This window comes from Callionymus lyra, chromosome 10 (genome assembly GCF_982586985.1).
Source record: "Callionymus lyra chromosome 10, fCalLyr1.hap1.1, whole genome shotgun sequence".
In the NCBI taxonomy this organism is placed as follows: domain Eukaryota; kingdom Metazoa; phylum Chordata; class Actinopteri; order Syngnathiformes; family Callionymidae; genus Callionymus; species Callionymus lyra.
Window position 1 is genome coordinate 12877477 of NC_141827.1, and position 23060 is coordinate 12900536.

General features: G+C 40.6%; 2 protein-coding genes across 2 annotated transcripts; both read left to right on the forward strand.

Moving 5' to 3' along the window:
• Positions 1-5177: 5177 nt before the first annotated feature.
• hyal2a (hyaluronidase 2a) lies at positions 5178-11287 on the forward strand. Its single transcript, XM_087801514.1, has 4 exons — positions 5178-5314; positions 6138-7110; positions 8201-8290; positions 10506-11287. Exons 2-4 carry the CDS (start codon positions 6184-6186, stop codon positions 10899-10901), a joined length of 1413 nt encoding a protein of 470 aa, XP_087657640.1. The 5' UTR covers positions 5178-5314; positions 6138-6183; the 3' UTR covers positions 10902-11287.
• Positions 11288-11859: 572 nt separating this feature from the next.
• hyal1 (hyaluronidase 1) lies at positions 11860-15870 on the forward strand. The gene is made up of 5 exons (XM_087800514.1): positions 11860-11930; positions 12081-12172; positions 12393-13205; positions 13275-13364; positions 15167-15870. Exons 1-5 carry the CDS (start codon positions 11924-11926, stop codon positions 15482-15484), a joined length of 1320 nt encoding a protein of 439 aa, XP_087656640.1. The 5' UTR covers positions 11860-11923; the 3' UTR covers positions 15485-15870.
• The last annotated feature ends 7190 nt before the right edge of the window (positions 15871-23060 follow it).

Below are 23060 nucleotides of genomic sequence, written 5' to 3' on the forward strand. Positions count from 1 at the left end.
TATTCAATAAAGTATATATTTTAAAGATCAAGATACAACTGATAACATAACAGGAGTTCCAGAAAAGGGTAAAATGTATAACTTAAACTACTTCAATCTTTGTGTCGTTTCTTTCTTAAATGTATGTTTTAAGTCTCATCATTTAGTCACATCTAAATTAAGCACTATTCTAAACACGAGCGAAAGACATTAAGTAAGTAAGAAGATCTTTCATTAATCTCAACATAGTGGTTCAAAGTTCAAATAAATAACTTCAATGTTATTGTCTTAAACGGGTATTTCAAAATGACATGTTTTATAGCAGCACAATACTAGTATGATATCCAATGTGATCTCTTCATCTCAGTTGAGAACTTCATTCATTATTCTAAGATTTTTTTTCACTATGCAACTTACCCTTGGTGACCTGTGCTTTCATTCATTTCCATCAAACAACTTTAGTTTTCACAACAGCGTACACTGTTGCAATGACACTTTTCTAACAGTGGGGGAAGCCAGACGCAAGCATATTCAATCCAATGTTAAAGGAATAAAATGCATCACCAACATATATATTTAACTTAAGTTCAAAACATTTCAAGACATTTGTGGAGGGAGTACCAAATGTTATCTAAATGTAATGCAAGAAGATAAAATATGAATGTATACGTTGCTGCATGTGTGTTTGTTGGTTAGTGTTCATTCTCCACAACAAATAATCCACACAAGATCAAGAGCTCCATGGTTGAGGGAAAAAAAAAAAAAGCCCTCCTGAAAGTCACCATGTAATCAGCGGTCACATTAAAGTGCGGCAGTTCCTGTACTTCCATGACAGCTGTAAGTATAACCCTAGCATGTTCGTATCCTCACTTATTTTTAGAGCGGCCGATTGAATTTCTGCTGCACAAAGGCAGCTGTGAGGCGTTCAAACCCTTCAACGGTTGACCATCAGCGTGTCCATTCAAACTTCCTTACCCTTTATATGAGTTTATTACAAGTTCTTTACTGAATTTCTTCGGGGGTTTTATAATAATGAACATCAATATCTGATGCCGTGAACGTAACACGTGACCAGTGTGTACTTGATACTAATGTGGGCTGTTGTTTTCCAGGCCCAAGCCGGTGTCTGTAATTGAGTGGAATGTGGTCGGGTGCGTTCGGGTGCCAGAGGTCACTCACTTGCAAGCGCTTCCTCCCCTCAGCGCTTTGATGTGCTGCGCCTGGATTCGATCCAGAAGCTTCATGTTTTAATGAAGCTTTAATATCACATTTTGAAGAGCTCGACTTTAAGATATGAAACGTCTACAGACACTGTAGTGTTCGTTTGTCGACAAAGACTACACTTGTGTTTATTGACGGTTTCATAAAAACATGCCAAGCTATTCCAGTTTTAAAATATAGCTTACTTTTTTTTTCCTGAAGTTCTATACTTTGCAAATCCATCCAGAGATAAAAAAAAAAATCACTCCCTAGCATGTCCCGTGATTGACTGGCAACTTTCCAGTGTTTCCCATGCCGTCGAAGCAAGAATAGGTTTCAGTATGTGAGGCTTATTAAAAGGACTCTCCTACAAAGAGCAAACGCAGCTGATCCGAAAGACAGAGCTCCTGATCGTCACAATGAGAAGAGATAGTTCTGTGAACACAACCAGATGCCTTCTGCTGGCTTTGATAGATAAGGAGCTTTGTCATTCAGGAGAGGCTCAGAGTAGAGAATGCGGCAAACTTCGTTGACCCCGGGACTCCTTCCTGAACCCCCCGCTTTTGAAGGTGTTGTTGACTTGTAGACTGAGCCATTGTTTCTCCAAGAGATAGAAGCATTTCTATCTCTGCTTAAACATCATTTGTGTCTCTGTCTCTGGTTCCTTTAGTGTCCTTTATATGACTGTACCGGTAGAAGATAAAACAAATGAATCAACTGCAGCCAAAAATGTTTATGAGAACGTTCCAACACGTGAGTTCACACAATCATTAGAAAATGACATTCACCTTGTGCTCGGGGCCCAAAGTGAAGGTGAAAGGACGCTTTCCAGTTTCCCTGCCATTGTTTTCACTTCCCAGTGATTCCTGTCATTTATTGATGTAATGTTCCGAGGTCAGGGGGCAGAGGGAAGCTTGGGATCAGAGGGGGGTTGGTTTCGCCCCCTTTTTGTTGCTTTTGACTCCCATTCAGAGCCGAGGGAAAACTCATGATTGCGGTTTTTTGAGTCAGCAAAGTGCGTGAAAAACAAGTGGAAAACACACTTCGCGCGTCATGTAACTTCCAGACGATCACATGCTCATCTTCCTGTGTTGTAGAGCATTAACGCCCACGTTATACGCAAGGGATTTGATGCGGTGACTGCTTAACATCTGACCTTTAACCTTGTGATTCTTCTTCTCTCATAAGGACATCTGCCCACGACTTGGTGAGCCTGGCAGTGCGAGGGCATGTGGTGCTCTCTTCCTCGCCGACACATTGCCAAAGGCTGTCATCACGAGCCCGCGGGCCGATACATCTGCAGCCCAGATGCCTCGTGCCTACTGTCTGATGTGTGCCCTGAGTGCAAGTGGAAAAAAAAAATGCTCAAACAACGACACAGACATGGCAGATTTATGCTGTAAAAGCTTCCAATTAACCATGCCAGTAAGTCTTAGTGAAGTGAAGTCAACTTTATTTAGGCGCGTCAACATCTTCATACATGAGTGAAGGTCGAGTTTTACTACTAAACGCGTCGTAGTTAATAGTTATTTGTAAAGCGCCTTTTCTAGACCAGGGTCACAAAGCGCTTGAACAATAAACAGCAATTCAAAAAAATTTAAAAATACATACAGATTTAAAAACTCTAAAAGGTCAAGGTACATAAGACAAACACAGGAGTCCCAGAAAATCAGGGAAAAGTCTGCACAAATAAAAAATGTCTTGAGATGTTTCTTGAAGGAGTCAGTAGATCATCAAACACAGAGGGAGAGGAAGATCGTTCCAAAGCTTAGGAGCAACAGTCTGGAAGGATTTCTCTCCTCTGGTCCTGAAGCGTGTTCAGGAACCATAAGTAGATTCTGATCCACAGACCTCAGAGCCCGAGCTGGGGTGTAAGGCTGAATCAGATCACTGATGTAAGGAGGAGCCTGACCATGAATAGATCTGAAGGTAAGAACCAGAATTTTAAAGTTGATCCTGAAAGAAACTGGCAGCCAGTGAGGAGTTTTAAGGATCGGAGAAATGTGAGTTCTTCTACTAGAGCGGGTCAGAATTCTGGCTGCAGAGTTCTGTATCAACTGCAGGCGAGACAGATCCTTCTTGTTTAGACACCAAAATAATCTGTTACAATAGTCTAACATGAAGATACAAACGCATGGATTATAAGCTCCAGATCATGTTGTGACATAATTTTCCTAAGTTTAGAGATTTTTCTCAGTTGAAGGAAACAGTTTCTGGGCAGTGTTGAACTAGAGACATGTCTTTGTTAAATACAACACCCAGGCCTAAGTCACCCAAGTACTGGCTCAACCCTGAAACTTTATGAAGCTCGTGCCACTAGAAGGTCAAACAAGGTTTGCAAGAGGACTCCAGTCAACCTTTGTTGTTACCAGAATATACACTTTACTGCTGGTGCTGTGAATCTTCTGCTGAATGTTGGACAGGCTGCAAGAAAAATCCAACAGAATCAAAACGTATTTTCTCCGTATGAGGGTTCAAATCTAATAAACAAGACAATGAGTCAATGAAGTGTATTATTTAATAGGTGATAGAGAGCAAGACGGTACAACACAGAAATGTGTCTTCATTCTTTCCTTTTAAAATGAATCACCATTTCAATTAAAACAAAACTTGTGAAATGTCTATTTTCCCCCTTAATTTCATTCTCCGTAATTTCAACTTTCTTGACTCACTTGCATGTTTCAAATGTTGATGTCTTCCTCTGCAAGATGCAGTTAGTGAACTTATCACTTTATAAAGTCTATCTTATCATTTGTATCGTTAATTTGTAAGTGAAAACATTTTGCAAATGAAAATAAATATACATCAAATATTTTATTATAAACACCATCATATTTCCATCTTTCTCTTACCCATACACTATCTTTTTTATTTTTATATTTAACATCTTATCTCATTAATTATTAGCATTTGTTTCTTCTCGCCTGGACTATTGCAACAGTTTATTTTCATGTCTAAACAAGAAGGATGTGTCTCGCCTGCAGTTGATTCAGAACTCTGCAGCAAGAATTCTGACCCGCTCTAGTAGAAGAACTCACATTTCTCCGATCCTTAAAACTCTTCACTGGCTTCCAGTTTCTTTTAGGATCAACTTTAAAATCTGGTTCTTACTTTCAGATCTATTCATGGTCAGACTCCTCCTTACATCACTGATCTGATCCAGCCTTACACCCCAGCTCGGGCTCTGAGGTCTGTGGATCAGAATCTACTGATGGTTCCTGAACACGGCTCAGGAACAGAGGAGAGAAATCCTTCCAGACTGTTGCTCCTAAGCTTTGGAACGATCTTCCTCTCCCTCTGTGTTTGATGATCTACTGACTCCTTCAAGAAACATCTTAAGACGTTTTTATTTGTTCAGGCTTTCCCTTGATTTTCTGGAACTCCTGTTATGTTATCAGTTTTATCTTGATCTTTAAAGTATATAATTTATTGAATATTGTTTTGATTGTTTAAGCGCTTTGTGACCCTGGTCTGGAAAAGTGCATATAAATACAAATTACTTACTTACTTACTTACTTACAATTGACATACATTGCTGGTGTGTGTTTTGTATCACTTTATGGTCATTTAAGGGCTTAGTTATCTCTAAAAAACGAGATGAGCATCAACAGAGTTATCATGAATGTCACATCTCAGGGAGAAGGTGACGTGAATTCGCGTGGTTGATATATTTAGGTCTGACTGAACTTCATGATGCTTGAACAGCAGCAGTGACAAACTTTATGGACGGGATCAATTCACAGGGGGACGAGTGTTCTGAAATAGTTTATTTTATTTATAGAAATCGTGTTATTCCCAAATTAAACAACTCACCTGAAAACTGAAGTTGATAAGATTCCCAACGATTGTTATATTCGCTGTGTTTTTTTTGTTTTTCAAACGGCGGTTTTAGGACGTCACGGTTTCCTCTGAGGTGAGTCCCCCCCCCGTCCCCTCCACAGATGGTAGCGTCTGAAAGTAGCTGGTCTGAGCGAGGAGCTGCTGACAACAGCGTTGCAGGGGGCAGTGGCAACGACTCACTTTTGAGCGACTTTTAACGCTGTTGTGTCGTTTGAAAACGGAGAAGTTCTTCTAAAATGGCTGTGTTGTGAGAAGGTGCTGTAGCGGGAAATGCTTCTCCGGAGCGCGAGGAAAGGTAAGTTCGTGCAGGGGAGAGACTTGAATGAAAGTGCTGATGGATATTTCAACAATGATCGATACACATACATATTTACTCTTGTTTTTTTTCCCCTCAACATATTTTATTTAAATAAATTGACTTCTCTTGGAAAACTTTGAATCGGTTTCGAGATATATGTTGTTGATTTATGAGTGGTTGTGTTGCCTCAGTGACGTAGGACGCGTTTGAAGCTGCCAGTTATTTCTAATCGATTCAGGTTCACTTTTTTTTTATCAGTTCAAACACTCACTGAAGCACTTTTACCTGTTGGCAATGTTATTTGAAAGCCAAAATGAATACGGCAGTTTATCCGTTTTTAAGTTTTTAAAACTTTCTTAGAAATTAAAATATGTCCTTTATCTATCTATCTATTCTTATCTATCTATCTATTCTTATCTATCTATCTATCTATCTATCTATCTATCTATCTATCTATCTATCTATCTATCTATCTATCTATTCTTATCTATCTATCTATCTATCTATCTATCTATCTATCTATCTATCTATCTATCTATCTATCTATCTATCTATCTATCTATTCTTATCTATCTATCTATCTATCTATTCTTATCTATCTGTTTTCCTCATTGCTTGTGCTCGATCTGAATTGAGTTTAATTCAACGTTTGAAAGTCCTTCATGCTTCAAGGCTAAATTTCATGATAGCAAAATTTAAAGGTAACTTTTTCGTGCATCAACATAATCTTTATCTTTCTTGTTGACTTTTTGCATCTTGAACGTGCTCTCAGGGTTCTCAATCTTCGTGTCAGTTTTATGAATCTCTGTGTGACCTCCAGGTCTACGAGTGACGGTCCGTTCTGTCGGTTCCCTCTCCGAGAAGAGATGTCCTGGACTCTGTCCGACTGGAGGGTTCTGCTGCTCTTCATCCTGCCGTGGGGCGCCGTCGTCGCCGTGGACCTGAAGTCCACCAGATGGCCTCTCTACTCCCAGAAACCCTTGCTGCTGGCCTGGAATGCCCCGACCGAGGACTGTGCCCCTCGGCACGGGATCCGCTTCGAGCTGGACCAGTTCCAGATCGTGGCTTCGCCCAATGAGGGCTTTGTTCGACAGAACCTGACCATCTTTTACAAGGACCGCTTGGGTCTGTACCCGCACTTTGAGAGCGACGGGAGGATCGTGAACGGGGGTCTCCCGCAGGTCTCCAGTCTCAGCAAACACCTGGAAAAGATGCCCGAAGATGTGGCGAAGTACATACGAGCGCCGGATGCCAAGGGGCTGGCGGTGATCGACTGGGAAGAGTGGCGTCCGTTATGGGTGCGAAACTGGCAGAATAAATTGATTTACCGTAAAAATTCCGCCCAGCTGGTCCAGCAGAAGAACCCGACGTGGCCTCGCCTTCAAGTGGACAAGGTGGCCACGCAGGAGTTCGAGCTCTCGGCCAAACAATTCATGCTCGAGACTCTTAAACACGCCAAGAACCTGCGGCCCAACCAGCTCTGGGGGTTCTACCTTTTCCCCGACTGCTACAATCACGACTACATGCGGACCCTGGAGAACTACACCGGCCGCTGTCCGGATGTGGAGCAAACCCGGAACAACCAACTCAAGTGGCTGTGGACCGAGAGCACGGCGCTGTTTCCTTCCGTCTACATGGCGACGGTGCTTCGCTCGTCCACCTCCGGACGCCAGTTTGTCAGGAACAGGGTGAAGGAGGGGATGCGGCTGGCCTCGTCCGGGGACGGGCTGGCACGTCCGGTCTTTGTGTACACCCGACCCACCTACTCCAACTCCATGGAACTGCTGACAGAGGTGACGCCCTTTAAAATCTTCAGTTCATAGGTGTGGGAGAAGATTTGTCATCGCAGGCCATTTAACTTGTCTTTCAACTGATGGAAGAGCTTAGAAACCAGCTTATCACCAGGAAAAGTTACCGAAAAAGATTTCTTTAAATGGGAGGAAACTGACACAAGAGCTTTGTATCTTTCAAGAGAAATACAACTTTTAAAATAATTTAATAGAGATATCAACGCCTATATGATGAGAAGTCTATTAAATCAATGAAATGTATATTTTATTTAGTTTTTAGTTTGTATATTGACAAATATCAGGCACCTGATTTTTAAATGATAATTTTAAAACTAATTTTCCATTTTAAAACTTCATAACGTACTAGGTTAGGTAGCTTTATTGATCCCTTGTTTTTTTCCAATTAGACACAGCAATACAGCAATTATTCATAAAAATAAAAATAAAATAAGAACAAAGAGAAATAAAGAGAAAGAACAAGATGATACAATCTAAGTAAGTAAGTTATTTTTATTCGTATAGCGCTTTTCCAGACCAGGGTCACAAAGCGCTTAAACAATCAAAACAATATTCAATAAAGTATATATTTTAAAGATCAAGATAAAACTAATAACACAACAGGAGTTCCAGAAAATCAAGGAAAAGCCTGAACAAATAGAAACTTCTTAAGATGTTTCTTAAAGGAGTCATTAGACTCCATCAGATAATAATAATAATACTATTAAGAGTAAAATAAAGGGACAGGTGTGTGGTTTACGTGGAATATCGGTGAAACTTTTAAAAGAATCTCTGGTTTCTTCCACTTTCTATCACATTTTAATGTTGTTTTATGAAAGGATAACATGCAAGTCAGCCTCAGTCAGGCAACGGATCTTATCAGGCACCTCAGTTCTTCCTGTTGGTCGCCCCATGACCACACTTGTGTGCGGGGCGTGCGCTGAAAAAGCCGGATGGGTGGAGGGTTGGTTCAAAATCTCTATAGACGGCTTCCTTTTGGGGAAGATAAGCTGCGGGTCAAACGTTGTTTTTTGCTTACGTGTCATTCAGAAAGTGCTGAGATGGATGATGTTAAAGCGGTGAGACTCTCTTACAGATGGACCTGGTCTCCACCATCGGGGAGAGTGTGGCTCTGGGAGCAGCAGGGATCATCCTGTGGGGAGACGCTCTTTACGCCAGCAACAAAGTAAGAGTAACGACGACAACACTTCTGCTGATGGTGGATCTGTCGCTCCCGTTAATCCTCCTGAATATACCTGAGACTTTATCGCCCCGATATTTTGCTCATGGGCAGCTGCTCCCGTCGGTCACATGTGCAGCCATTTGGAAACTTTATTCCTTCCGAGTGCAGTTCCAAGCGAGTGACTCGAGTCACATGAGTAGTCTTCAGACACACACACACACACACACGGTTTAACATGTTCTGAAAAATAAAATTAAGCAGATCATAAGATGAGTAGAAATACTTGTCACCATACTTTAGAGTTAACTATTACTTACTTACATACTTGACTGAGCTATTTTGGAGATTCTAATTTAATTTTCTTTCTCTCACATTCTTCTTATTATTGAGCATTTCAGCACATTGTGTGGCAAAAATACAAAGCATTTTAAGTTAGTAAGTAACTAAAGATTATTTTTAAAGCACCTTTCAGGGTCACAAAGTGCTTTAACAATCAAACACAATACACAGTTAAAACTATATACTATGAAAAGCCAAGACACATAAGACAAACACAGGAGTCCCAGAAAACCAGGGAAAATCCTGCACAAATAAAACATTCTTAAGATGTTTCTTGAAGGAGTCAGTAGATCATCAAACACAGAGGGAGAGGAAGATCGTTCCAAAGCTTAGGAGCAACAGCCTGGAAGGATTTCTCTCCTCTGGTCCTGAACCGTGTTCAGGAACCATCAGTAGATTCTGATCCACAGACCTCAGAGCCCGAGCTGGGGTGTAAGGCTGGATCAGATCAGTGATGTAAGGAGGAGTCTGACAATGAATAGATCTGAAAGTAAGAACCAGAATTTTAAAGTTGATCCTGAAAGAAACTGGCAGCCAGTGAAGAGTTTTAAGGATCAGGAAATGTGAGTTCTTCTACTAGAGCGGGTCAGAATTCTCGTGGCAGAGTTTTGTACTGTACTTTAGGTGAGACATTTTATACAAACAAACTCACTGTAAAATTAAAATGTTTTTGTGAGAAACAACCGTGATATGTTCAAAGACGCCTCGTTCATAGGGAGAATTTTTTTTTAAATGTCGATGTAGGAATAATAACTTTATACCATGTTTAGCTGACTTTGCAAAATGTAGCTAATGATTTATATCTTTTTTATTTTTTTTCTTCAAAGTTGTTGTTTCCCTCCTGGTCATTGGTGGTGTTCAGCTGACTGCTGGTTAAAAAAGTGCTTTGTTACGATCAGGTTTTTCTAACCGAGGCGGTCAAAATGAAGATTCTTTGATCTTCCCAAGCAAAGGGCAGGCCTTCAACAACGATTGTTTCAGAGTTCCTGGAGCTGTGAACAGGAAGGTCGGCAGCGAAGCTGAGCCTGTCAAACAAACCTCGAACAAACCTTCATGGCAGAAGCACAAGATGAATGCAAAGCTCATGTTTGTATAAGCAGTGAGAAGAATAGATGGTTTATTAAATGTGTGTGACGGTATTACTACAGTATTTTCTTTATTTTTCAATGACCTCGATAGATATGATAAAAAATCTTTGGTCATCATTACTCAAGATGAACCCAAAATGTAAAACAAATACATTGATTATAATATTTATAAAATAAAAGTCTTTGGCGTGTCTGTTCTCACAAAATAAATGTAAAATAAACTCAGGTTTAATCGGATAAATGTACAAACCTGGTACTTTTGAAACTGCTTAAAAAAAAAAGAAGTTTTTAGCTGTTTTGTTGCAAATGTATTTGAAGTACAATTACATTCTTCATCGTACAAGACCTCGGCGAGACTCTTGCATTCTGTCAGTATTTTTTTGGGGGTAAATTGTGTTTGCACAAGATAAGAGAAACATTTGCCTAACCTTTAGTATCAGCACCGCATATCTTTACCATAAAGATAGTGTTCCTTAAACCACCTTGTGTCTGTGTTGCAAACTTGACCCAAAGTACCTGTTTTGCACCAGTGTATAATATATGATGGGGATTTTCCAAAACTGTAGACTCAAAATTGGGCAAATGAAGTCCTTTTGTGGAGCTTGTTTTAAGCTTCTGATTTAATCTTTCTGTTTTCTTCAGATCTTTGTCTTAACTAGCTCGATGGTCACTTCGTATGAAAGAAGGACCATCTTTGCTGAGCCAACTCATGGAATGTAGCTCATCTGTTCGTGTCCGCCTGAAAAGAAGGATTAAGCATTTGTAAATACGCCGACTTTGTGTCTTTTCAGACGAGCTGCTCGGACCTGGACTCGTATCTCAGGGGTCCGCTGGGCAAATATCTGCTGAACGTCTCCACGGCGGCGGAGCTATGCAGCCAGACGCTGTGCGGTTCTCACGGCCGGTGTCTGCGCAGAAACCCAGACGCCGATGTTTACCTGCACCTGAGCCCCCTCGACCACGTCATCACCACCAGCCAGAAGGGCAAGCTGGCGGCCAGCGGTCACCTCGGCGCCGCGGAGAAGTCCAGATTCCAGGCTGAGTTCCAGTGCCAGTGCTACAGCGGGTACGAAGGGCAGACCTGCGATCAGGGCGTCGTCCTCCAACAGAAGGGGGCAGGATTCCAGTGCCGGGCGTCGAAGCTGATCCTCTTCTTGCTGTGGCTGTTTTTATCTCACCTAGTTTGATATGAGGAGTCGACTCTTGATGAAGACACTGCCAAAGATTTTCATGTTATTTTGAAACTTTACTAACTTTTTGATATCAGTGTTTTAGTGTTTGTAGGGAATGTGTTGAATGAGATTTTTACAGGGTGTGTGTGTGTGTTGTGTATTTCAAGTGCCCCTTTCTGTATCAGGACCATTACATAATCAGTTACAATACAACTATTTATTTGGATCATTGTTTGTCTAAATCATGACTACGACTACTATTTTTTTTTTTTTTTAATCAAACAATGTATTAGTATGTTTTTTGATTTGAGTTTTTCGAAGCACAGTTTGTATTTCTGAGATGTGTGATGCAACTTCTTAAATGACACTCTTGTAAATACAACATCTGGTTTTGTGTGTTTCTTTTTTTGTTAAGCTTTTCATTATTTCTTGACAAGCAGACGACAGTAAGCGTTTGTGCCATCGAACGTCTCTTAAGTGGAAGCAAAGTGGAATTAGCAGAAAAGGACATGAAGTTGACTCCTTCTTAAATTGCTCCTCCTAAATTAAATGATCTAATATTTGAAAGAGTAGGAGGTGGGAAAGCTGGTTCACACTCATCACATTATTATAAAAAAACAGACAATTTTTTTCACAAACAGATAAATGGATCGTTAAGTATTTTAATATATTTTTCATTATGTATCCATTAAAGGGTTCACGCACTCATTGACAACATTTAAAAACGCAGATACAATATGCATTACATGTTTTAAGAACACCACAGTTTAGCACAAAATGCGAACAATTATTGTTAACCCTGAATCACAAGTTTATATTTTAACTTTAAATTCAATCAGACGGTGGCAGCATTTATTCTCGTTACTTCTGATTGGTTGTTGGGTCATTTGTAAAACACATGATGATTGGCTCTACTCAAACCCGCCCACAATTTTGATTGGTCGAAAGTGGAAAGAAACTTTATTTTGTTTCTTCCTCTTTCCTCTCGATCATGTGAGAAAGAGTTTCCTTTTGGTTCTGACAACTATTTGCTGCAAATGTCGGGTACGTATTAACATGTATTTATTGAAGTTATATCATATTTTGTTGAGCGTTTGTTATGTTATTTCCGAGAGAAAGAGATAAAACTCACAGTTTGACTGAATTACTTTTTTTGCGTCGCATCAATATGTATTTTCTGTTTTTACTTTGCAGGAGGGAAGTTCGTTCACTTGGATGTGCTCCTCCTTCTAAATGCTTTTAACCTTTTTCCATGGCTGACGTCATGTTCCCTTCAACCTTCTCAGGTATTTTTAGAGACACAAATAAATGCGATTTTATTTGTTTAACTTCTGTTCAACCATCCAGTTTTTATCGTTTTATTAATAAAGTCCTAGGCTTTAACAATCCATTCAAAGGAAAAATTAAAACTCCTCACACTATAATTGAATGACCGGTTGCTTTCTATGAATGGGTGGATGTTACCCTCAAAACCTTCAATCATTTGTTTGTTTTTATTTCACGCAGGTTCCTTTCCTGACGGTTTGGAACGCCCCTACGGCCTCCTGCCTCTCCAAGTTTGGCGTTGATCTGGATTTGGGAATATTCACCATCGTCCAGAACCAGAACCAGTCGTTCGTCGGCGACAACATAACCATCTTCTACTCCGATCGACTCGGTTTGTATCCCAGCTACACCGGCGAAGGAGCGGCTGTCCATGGAGGACTTCCTCAGAACGCCAGCCTGGACGAGCACCTCAGGGCGGCCGCCGAAGACATCCGCAAGTACATCCCCGACAGGGACTTCCAGGGTCTGGCCGTGGTGGACTGGGAGAGCTGGAGACCCGTGTGGGAGAGAAACTGGGACACGAAGACGATTTACAAAGAGAAATCGAAGTGGCTGGTGAGGTCCGAGCATCCGGACTGGAGCCCGTTGCGAGTCAACATGACGGCCCAGGTGGAGTTTGAGGCGGCGGCGAGAAGATTCATGGAGGACACCCTGGCGCTGGGGAAGAAGGAAAGACCCGACGGGTTGTGGGGTTTCTACGGTTTCCCCAGCTGCTACAACTACTACAAGGACAAGAACTACACTGGCGAGTGTCCCGCGGTGGAGCAGAGGAGGAACGACGAGCTGCTCTGGCTGTGGAACATCTCGGAAGCCTTGTATCCCAATGTATACCTGGGTCAGGAGCAGCGTGGCTTTGGGAACGAAGTTTTTCTTTATACTCGGCATCGGATCCTGGAGGCCATGAGAGTCAGCGCGGAGGTGAAGAAACCTACGCTTCCTGTACTTCCGTACGCTTGCATCGTGTACACCAGCACTCTGGAGTTCCTGTCTCAGGTCAGTCCGTCCGTCAATATCTATTGAGGTGTGTTTGTAAACCTGCTATTCCCCCCCCCACACATGCAGGAACATCTGATCTACACCATCGGTGAGAGCGCAGCTTTAGGATCCACTGGAGTCGTGCTGTGGGGGGATCACAACTTTGCCAAAACACAGGTCAGTATTTTATTCCTGTTTCACAGTGGATGAATACCAAGGTCGGCCAAGAAGACATATGCTGTGTCTCAAACTTGGCGCAAGTGTGCAGCCTACTCCCATCAGTATGTGTGAATGGCTGAATTTCCCCCTGCGGGACTAATAAGGGATTCTAAATCGCATACTACTCTTAGTATACTAGAAGTTAGTATGCATCAGGATAGTGTACATACTAACTTGTACGCAAATTCTCCACAGATAGTATGTCTCAGATCAAACTCTGCTGCTACGCACTAACAGGAAATGACGCGACAGCTTCTTCTTCTACTTCTATTTAACGATGCTTGCAAACAGCTGTTTGAACGCTATCGCCACCTGCTGGCAGCACGTTTTGCAAGTTTGGAAAAATAAAGAAAAAATATGAGAATCGAAATATTTTCGAGATATTTAAGCTGGTATCAGCACCGAAGACGTGTTTATCCTCCTACTGCTGCTGAAAATACACCTGTAAGTATATATATATATATATATATATATATATGATGTAACTTCCGTTTAAAACGTTGTTAAGATGGCGGCCGTTTAGGATGGTTAGTGTCCATCGAAACATACTCAGTTTTGTGGGCGTTTTAGTGACAATTTAGAGTACATGGCGCACTTAATTTCGCATACTAAAAATTGAGACGCACTTACGCACTAAAAATACTAACTTTGAGTACGCTAGTATGCGATTTGAGACACAGCAATAGTCTCTCCATTGCTCCTGCCCCAAGGTATCCTCTAACAGAACCCTGAGGGAAACCATAGCTGACGTTGGTGACGTTGAGGTGGTTGACATGTACACAATGTTGTCTGAAAGTAAGATTTGAACCATTTAAAGCAGTTGCACCTTTTCCTATTTTAAGATTATCTAGTGGTCGACGGTGTCAGATGGAGCACTGAGGTCCAGACGAACTGAAAACTATGGCCCTGTTCAGAGGCCATTGGCTGGTCACCACTAACTTTTACCAAAATGGTCTCCGGGCTGTGATGTTTTCTAAAAAACATGCTGTGTCTCAAATCGCATACTAGCGTACTCAAAGTTAGTATTTTTAGTGCACTAAATTGGCGTACTAACACGCCCCCAAAACTGAGTATGGTTCGATCGACACTATCTACGCTAAATGGCTCCATCTTAATGACGTTTTAAACGGAAGTTACGTCATATATATATGCATATATATTTATATACTTACAGGTGTATTTTCAGCAGCAGTAGAAGGATGACACATCTTCGCTGCTGATACCAGCTTAAATATCTCGCGAATATTTCGATTCTCATATTTTTTCTTTATTTCTTTTTCCAAACTTGCAAAACATGTTGCCAGCAGGTGGCGATAGTGTTTAAACAGCTGGTTGAAACCATCGTTAAATAGAAGTAGAAGAAGAAGCTGTCGCGTCATTTCCGGTTAGTGCGTAGCAGCAGTGATTGATCTGAGACATACTATCTGTGGAGAATTTGCGTACTAGTTAGTATGTACACTTACCTGATGCATACTAACTTCTAGTATACTAAGAGAAGTATGCGATTTGAGACACAGCATCAGACTTCGGGGGAAAAAAAATCGAATTGATCATGGAGATAATCACACTAGCGACCACTTTGTCCAGGAACTTTGAAATGAAGACAAGATCAGAGATATGCCTGTAGTTTGTAGACACCTCTGGATCAAGAGTGAGGTTTTATGACAGCAAGTTTTTCACTCACTCGTTAACAAGACCCCTAAGACGCTAGACCTCCTCCACTATTAAAAACAACCTCTCCTCCTGCATCCTACCCTCAGGCCACTTGCACTGCCATCAAGTACTTCATCGACCGGACTCTGGGCCCGTACATGGTGAACGTCACGTCCGCGGCGACGCTCTGCAGTCGCGTCTTGTGTTCTTCGAACGGAAGGTGCGCAAGAAAAGACCCCAAGTCTGGAGTCTTTCTGCACCTGGACCCTGCGGCGTGGAAGATCGTCGCCGAGAGGAGCCCGGGCGGTCATCACTACAAGGTCCTGGGTCACGTCGGGAAAGAAGCGGTGACCAAGTTTCAGTCACAGTTCCAGTGTAGGTGCTACCCCGGGTGGACCGGCACCAACTGCATGAAGCGTGGATAGTTGGATGATTCATGCTTGCAAGACTATCTTCTGTTCTTGGGAAGATGTTCCTCTTTCCAGTGCTGAAGTATAATACAGCTCCACATGGTGTGATTTATGTTCAAATATAATTTTAAATTTAAATAATTAAAAAAAATAACTTTATATAATGAAACATACCAATTTATCCTAAACAAAATACAGGTTGTTATTTTAACATCCACTACAATGATGAGTCATAGCTTTGTTTATTCAGCAGGTAGCACTGGAATTTCCTGCCATGCATGCTGCCCCTGAATGCAACCGCTTAGTTGTATGTTGTAAGTTTAATGCCTGAATCAAACTGGTTTCCTCTTTTTTAACCATGTTTTATGATGATTTAACGAAAAATAAACCGAATAAATATATATTTTCAAACCTGTTGTTCAGCGTTTTTGGATTGACGGTTTAAAGAAATCTCTTGGATAAATGATAATGTAAGATCAAATCAGGGGAACAGCAACACGTACTTATGTAGTTTGTTTCTTCGTCTGTGGGATCATTTATTTTATCAAACCGACACTGAAGATGCAGATTTCTTTCTTCACTTTTCTTTCATTGACTATTGTTTACAGTAAACAATGAAATATATTCTTAAGTTCTTAACCAAATGTTATTGTGGACCATGTGCCAAACCATGTGTACACTTACCTATGTTTTTATGATCACAGATAATTATTAACTTGGCCTAATAAACTGTGTATTACTGATAGAAATAATATTTTAAAACGGTCTTGAATGTAAACCATAATTGTATAATAATCACAGAAATTTGGTAGCGCCAACCCATTCAATGTAATCCACGTTTTCCTGTTATTGAGAACATAATATTGATGGTACTATATATATATATATATATATGTATATATATATATATATATAGTACTATTATTATTATAATAATTTTATTTATAAAGCGCTTTTTAAACCGTAGTTACATAGTGCTTTACATAAAATCAAACGACTACAGTAAAAAATGACACACGATCCATTCCAGGAAAACTTTATTAAATAAAATGATAAAAACACTGAAAATAAAAAAGAGTAAAAGCCCATTGATGAACCCAGGTAAGGGTTAAAAACCAACATCACATATAAGCCAGTTTGTAAAAATGTGTTTTATATACGTATATATGTCCTTTGTCTGTTTGAATTGTATATAACCAAAATGAAATATAAACTTTTATTGCAGTAACCTACTCGCCCAGCAGGGGGAGCTGTTGGACAACATACTCAAGTGGCGCTTAAAAAACGGTCAGTAGAATCAACAGGGGCTAGAAAAAAACAGAGATGGCAATATTCGGATCATTTAAAGACGTTAAATCCACGTTCAGATACACGACGACTGTGGTCACATGTGTCGTCACGTAAATACATATCTCCTTTTTTTGGAGGCTAAAAACAAACTGTAAAATTCTTCTCTTTTTGTGAAAGCTCAATATTATTTCATGACAAAAACACAGCATGTCTGCAGCTGCTTGATAACCGGTGTGTTCTCTGCTGCCCTCTGCTCTCTCCACCTGAAGCTTCATTGCATCTGCACAACATAAGCTGTGTTTATTTATTGCATATAATGATAATAGTTTTCTTTTGCCTCCCAGAATTCAGCCTGAAGCCTGTTGAAAAAGCAGCATCTCTCTCTGCATTTGGTCTGAATTTAACCGTTAACGACTCAGTGAGGTTCATGGTTGGTGAGGCACTGACTCCTTTAGTGTCAGAAGTATATAAACCCGAATGGGAAACTTTTTCAATTGGGTACTGGTTATTTCATATCTCATCAGCATTCTTCACACACATATTAAGTTTTAAAAAACGTATGATTTCTCAACAAGTCTATATTGAATTGTTGTGATATGATATAAACTACATCAGGGGTTCCCACACTTTTTCGGTTTGCGAGCTACTTTTATAATGATCAAGTTCAAAAGATCTTCTTTCATCAAATTTGCTCAACATAAGTAAGAACATGCTTTACTCAGATGACTTGCACTGAATGAAGTGAATGATAATCAGTCATGATGGAAGGATGTGTGGATTTAATCATCTTCATATAAATGCTGTCTTACATAAATAACTAGATTCAAATAGTTCAGTCTGTGAGAAGCATATTTTCCTCATAAGAAGATACTTGTCCTCTCAGTAACTTCCAAAAATGTCCAGAGACCTGGTCTTAAGCTCAGTGTCAGCCTGTGTTAAATCTCATCCTCCACTGCAGACAAGATCAGGATTCATATGTACTGTGAGCATTATATTGGTGACATTCAGAGATACAGCAACAGGTGCGCAGTTTGTAATGGATCGCATTACATTGAGAGGTGAGGCACTGCCTACCCTGACCTCACTTCCATGAAACGAGTGTTCTGTCCAAGTCAGTATTTGAGTGAAACTAGGCCGTAATATCTTTAAGAGGCACGTTTCTGTTGCCCAAGCATGACGCAGTGGTGGAAAGACACCAAGCAAACGCATCACCTTGTAGACAAGCTTGAAAGTTAGTGGAGAAATACAGGGGATTTGTGGTCATTTCTGAGCTGCATGTTCCCTGGACAACCTTTAACACACACCAGTCCCACCTTATGGTGTGATCATGATTGTTGCCAAATAAAAGAGAAGATATTTCAACATGTTTTCAGTGTAATACCTTTTAAGACCTGTATTATACTGAGGCTCATTTGTGTGTACAGTGTGAGAAAGCTTGCATGAGCTTTGGCAGGTGAGTTGAGCTGTAATGAGTGACTCTATTTTTAAATACAGAAATACCTGTATTTTAGAGACATGTTTTTATATTGTAAAATGAAACTGAAATTCCTTTTTCTCAGGTTCTGCAGTTGATGTAAGAATGTGTCCTACTATTCCATCATAATAGCAATAATGTGATTATCCGTTAATAAAATATGATAATTATTGTGTCTTTCTTTCTCGACCTCTTTTGTCAAGTTAGCTTGAAGCTCCACTTCTTTCTTTCTTCTCTGCTCTTCGTCTTACGGCGTCTCGCTCTGCAAGCCTCTGTGGTCACGCCTCTCATCTGTTGCCAGGTCTGGAGATTGTCTCACTCCTTGTGCTTTAATAACTGTTTGGTCATGCTCTGCCTCGTTGTCCTTCAGAAGAATCACTCCTTCATCAGGTCCTTCCAGGACCTGATGCTGCCTTCAACAGTCAAGAAGCTACAACCCTTTCAAAGATGTTGTTTAAGATGTTGTTTTAAGACATTATTACAATTTAATTGTATTTAAAGTGTTTTATCACAACAAATTTATCTCAAGACAGACCATAGTTGAGAAAGAAAAACAGATCCCAGCCATTTAACAATGAGTGAATCACATCGTGGCGTTGGTGAGGAAAAACATCCTTTTAGAAGGCAGAAACCTTGACCAGAACCAAACTCATTGTTGACGGCCTCCTGCTGTGATAGGCTGGGAGGAAGGATGGGAGAAATAAAAAGTGTGGGTTTAAACTGCACAGGTGATGAATGTAATGCAGAAAATAAGGATAGTTGGTTCCACAGCAGAGGGGCTTGAAAACTGAAGGCCCTGGCTCCAAATCTACATTTAGAGATTTGTGGTATAACTAATAGATGTAAGTTTAAGGATCATAAGGTCCTAGAGGGTTGATAAGTTTGGATTAGATCTTTAATGTATGTTGGTGCTAGACCATGTAAGGCTTTATAGGTTAAAAGAAGGATTTTAAATTGTATCCTAAATTCTACTGGAAGCCAATGTAAAAAAGTCAGCACAGGGGAAATGTGTTCGCGCCACGAGCTGCAGAGTTCTGAATGAGCTGAAGAGTTCTGAGAGACTTCTTAGAACATCCTGACAGATGAGAGTTACAATAGTCCAGCCTGGAGGTTACAAAAGCATGGATGAGTTTCTCAGCAGCATCTAAAGCAGTGGTTCTTAACCTGGGTTCGATCGAACCCTAGGAGTTCGGTGAGTCGGTCTCAGGGGTTCGGACACACCCAAATTATCGTATAAATTCATGATGACACACTTGGTCATCACTGGCTGCAGATGATCATGCTACACTGTTTGGCCAATCCGTGCTGCGGTGAATTTAGTGCGCTCAGTAGTCAAAGTGCAACTGCCGTGGTAGTACGTCGTGTGATTTCTTTGTTAATATTTTAATCCATACTAACTATGTTGGGAAAAAGAAGAAAGTGGACGAATATGTACAACATGGATTCACATGTATCACAGAATGTGATGGGAGTGAGCAAACTATCTGCATGATTTGCAACGCCAAGTTGAGCAACTCTAGTCTCGCACCGGCAAAACTAGCACTTCTTGAAGCGGCAAGGAGACGGGGAATACAGAAACATATCATATACATATCTATCTCTTGAATTAAAAAAATATATCATATTTTATTTTTCACAAAAGAGGGGTTTGGTGAATGCGCATATGAAAGTGGTGGGGTTCGGTACCTCCAACAAGGCTAAGAACCACTGATCTAAAGGAAGGAAGTGCATGATTTTTTAAATGTTACGAAGGTGGAAGTACGCAGTCCGTGAGATTTGTTTTATGTGCGAGTTAAATTTCAAAGCAGACACCAAGATTCTTTACAGTGGTGCTAATAGCAGGGGCAAGTCCATTCTGTAAAGCTAGATCATTAGTTAATGATTGTCTGAGATGCTGTGGACCAACTAGTAGAACCTCAGTTTTTTCTGAGTTCAGTAAAAGGAAGTTTTTGGTCATCCAGAACTTTATATCTGTAATACAGGACTGTAGTTGTGTTAGCTGATTTCTTTCATCTGGCTTCATGGACAAGTAGAGTTGGGGGTCATCAGCATAACAGTGAAAGTTTATAGAGTGTCTTCTGATAAAGTCCCCTAGTGGGAGCATATAGATTGTTAATAGAACTGGAGCAAGAACAGAACCTTGTGGGACACCATAGCTGACCGTGTGTTGATGAGATGTGGTTGACATGCACATAATGCTTTCTATCTAACAGGTATGATTTAAACCAGTTTAGAGAAGTTCCACGTATGCCTATATGGTTTTCTAACCTCTGCAGAAGGATTGGGTGATCAACAGTCAAATGCAGCACTGAGATCTAGAAGAACAAGAACTGACAATGTCAGTATACAGGAAGTTAGAGCAAATTGTACAGATACAATAAACAGTGTCAACAGAACAAAGAAGAAAAGGAACCTGATTTCTGATCCCATATAAGTCCCTAATAAATAAATAGTTAGAATAAGGTATGGTGGAAGAAACTTGCAACTGTCTTTTTTCAAATCTTTTTTTCTATTAGTTTTGAGCTAGTTTGAGCGCTTTAGTTTTTGCTATCTTAACTGATTGATTTGTTTGTTTTTTTTCAGTACTTGTATATTGAATTCTTCCTTGAGACTGTTGAATTTTTTTTTGAATTAAGGTTATTTTACAAAGTGAGTTACTGTCCTTACAGGCAAGGTTAGCTCACCAGTAAATAAAATAATCGAGATGGAAATGTTGCTAGCTTCCTCAAACGAAAGAGTTAATCTTGAATTAAAGATTTTTCTCATTATCGTGCGTGACCGGGAAGCTGGAGTCAATACAGACCTTGTTGACCTCTTTGTGGAGGGAGGTTATGGTTTGAAGGAAAGCTTCTTGAAACCAGGAAAATAAAATCATCAAGAATCATCCCGTGGTTGACTTTCTCAATATGGAACAAGCTGACAATGACAGAATCGTACAGCATAATTTATAATAAATCTGTCTTTGTATCTGCTAACACAGTCATTTGTGTGTAAAATTTTATAAAAGGTCGGTTGGGAACAACCTTGAGGGAAGTCAGTGGAAGACGCCATTCCATAGGATTCATTCTGTTCTGGGAATCTAAAACCCAACAAACATGACATACATCTTGACCAAAGGAATTTACTTGTTTTTTTAATCGTTGGATGATTTGATATAAAGAAGCCGAACTTGGTTTTTACTGTCTTCCAAGTGCTTGTATACAAGATGGAGTAACGTAGATGTGGTATCTTGTAAACCTCTATTCTCACTATATGCAAATTGGAGGTCCAGTAGTGGTTCAAGTTTGGATAGTATTTCTGTTTTGACCAAAGAGGTAAGAGCCACTGGAAGGAAACTGAGTGTGATGGGGTTGTTTGATTTGACGACAGGCACCACCGTAGTCTGTTTCCATAAGGATGGCACCATCTGCTAGAGAACAGGTAAGTAAAAAGTCAAGCTCTGAATGTTCTACTGCAAAAGGAGCTCCCAACTGTATTAAAGACAAGAGCAGTTAGGAGACGAGTAGGAGTGTCTGGTGATCCAGGTTTGGTAGAATAGACTTTCTTTTATCTATTATCATTGCACAGAAAACACAGCAGAGAGATGTATATATAAAAAGTATGAATATAAATATTAATAAGTTAAAAATTGTGCAATATAGTACAGTACAGAATAAATAAATAACATTATACATATTGAATATAATAATGAATGTATATAAAGTATAAATACAAATAAGTTAACAATAGTGCTAATATGTTATAAATAGAATAAATACATAATATTTTAAATAGTGCATAGCTAAAGTAATATTTTCATTCAGCAGTCTGATGGCCAGAGGAAAGAAGCTGTTTCTAAATCTTTCTGTTCTGCAGCGGATGCTGCGGAACCTTCTGCCAGACGCCAGGAGAGAGAACAGTCCATAGAGGGGGTGGATGTGGTCGCACAGAATTCTGTGGGCTCTGTTCAGACAGCATGTTTTTGCCACGTCCTGGATGGGGGGGGAGTGGGGTCCCGATGATCTTCTCCGCGGTCCTCACCACTCTCTGCAGAGACTTCCAGTCGGAGGCCTTGCAGTTCCCCGACCAGATTGAGATGCTGCTGGTCAGTAGGCTCTTGATGGTCCCTCTGTAGAAGGTGTAGAGGACTGGAGAGGCGAGAGACACCTTTCTCATCCGTCTCAGGAAGTGCAGGCGCTGCTGGTCTTTCTTCACCAGGGAGGTGGTGTGAGGTGTCCAGCTGAGATCCTCTGTGATGTGCACCCCCAGGAAGTTGGTGCTACTGACGACCTCCACCGTTGTGCCGTTGATGAGGAGTGGTGCATGGCTGGGTCGGGATCTTCTGAAGTCGATGATGATTTCTTTGGTCTTGTCGACGTTCAGAAACAGGTTGTTCACCTCACACCAGTCCACCAGGAGTTGCACCTCCTCTCTGTAGGTAGAATACGAGCCACATCAGGATCAGGACGTAGAAGTCCAAGATTCACAAAGGATGAAGGTGCTGACAAAATAAAAGATAAGGAGAACAACTCAGACTTCAGAATGAGATAGTGCCATTCACTTTAGCACACTAAGACACACAACCTTCATGGACACACTCATACCATATGTCCGATTTTGTCATGTTCCCAATTAACCTCTGTATGCCTTTGGATTGTGGGAGAAAACCGGAGTAAATCAACGCAACATAGGGAGAATAAAGTGCTAGAAACTGCATCTTCAGATGATGTTGGAGGACTTCAGCGATCAGACCATCAGCAACACTCCACCACCCATGTTAACAGGGCGGAAATGGACACCATCTGCTGCAGTACAGCAAGCCGCATCATACCTGGGGCATAAGGACAT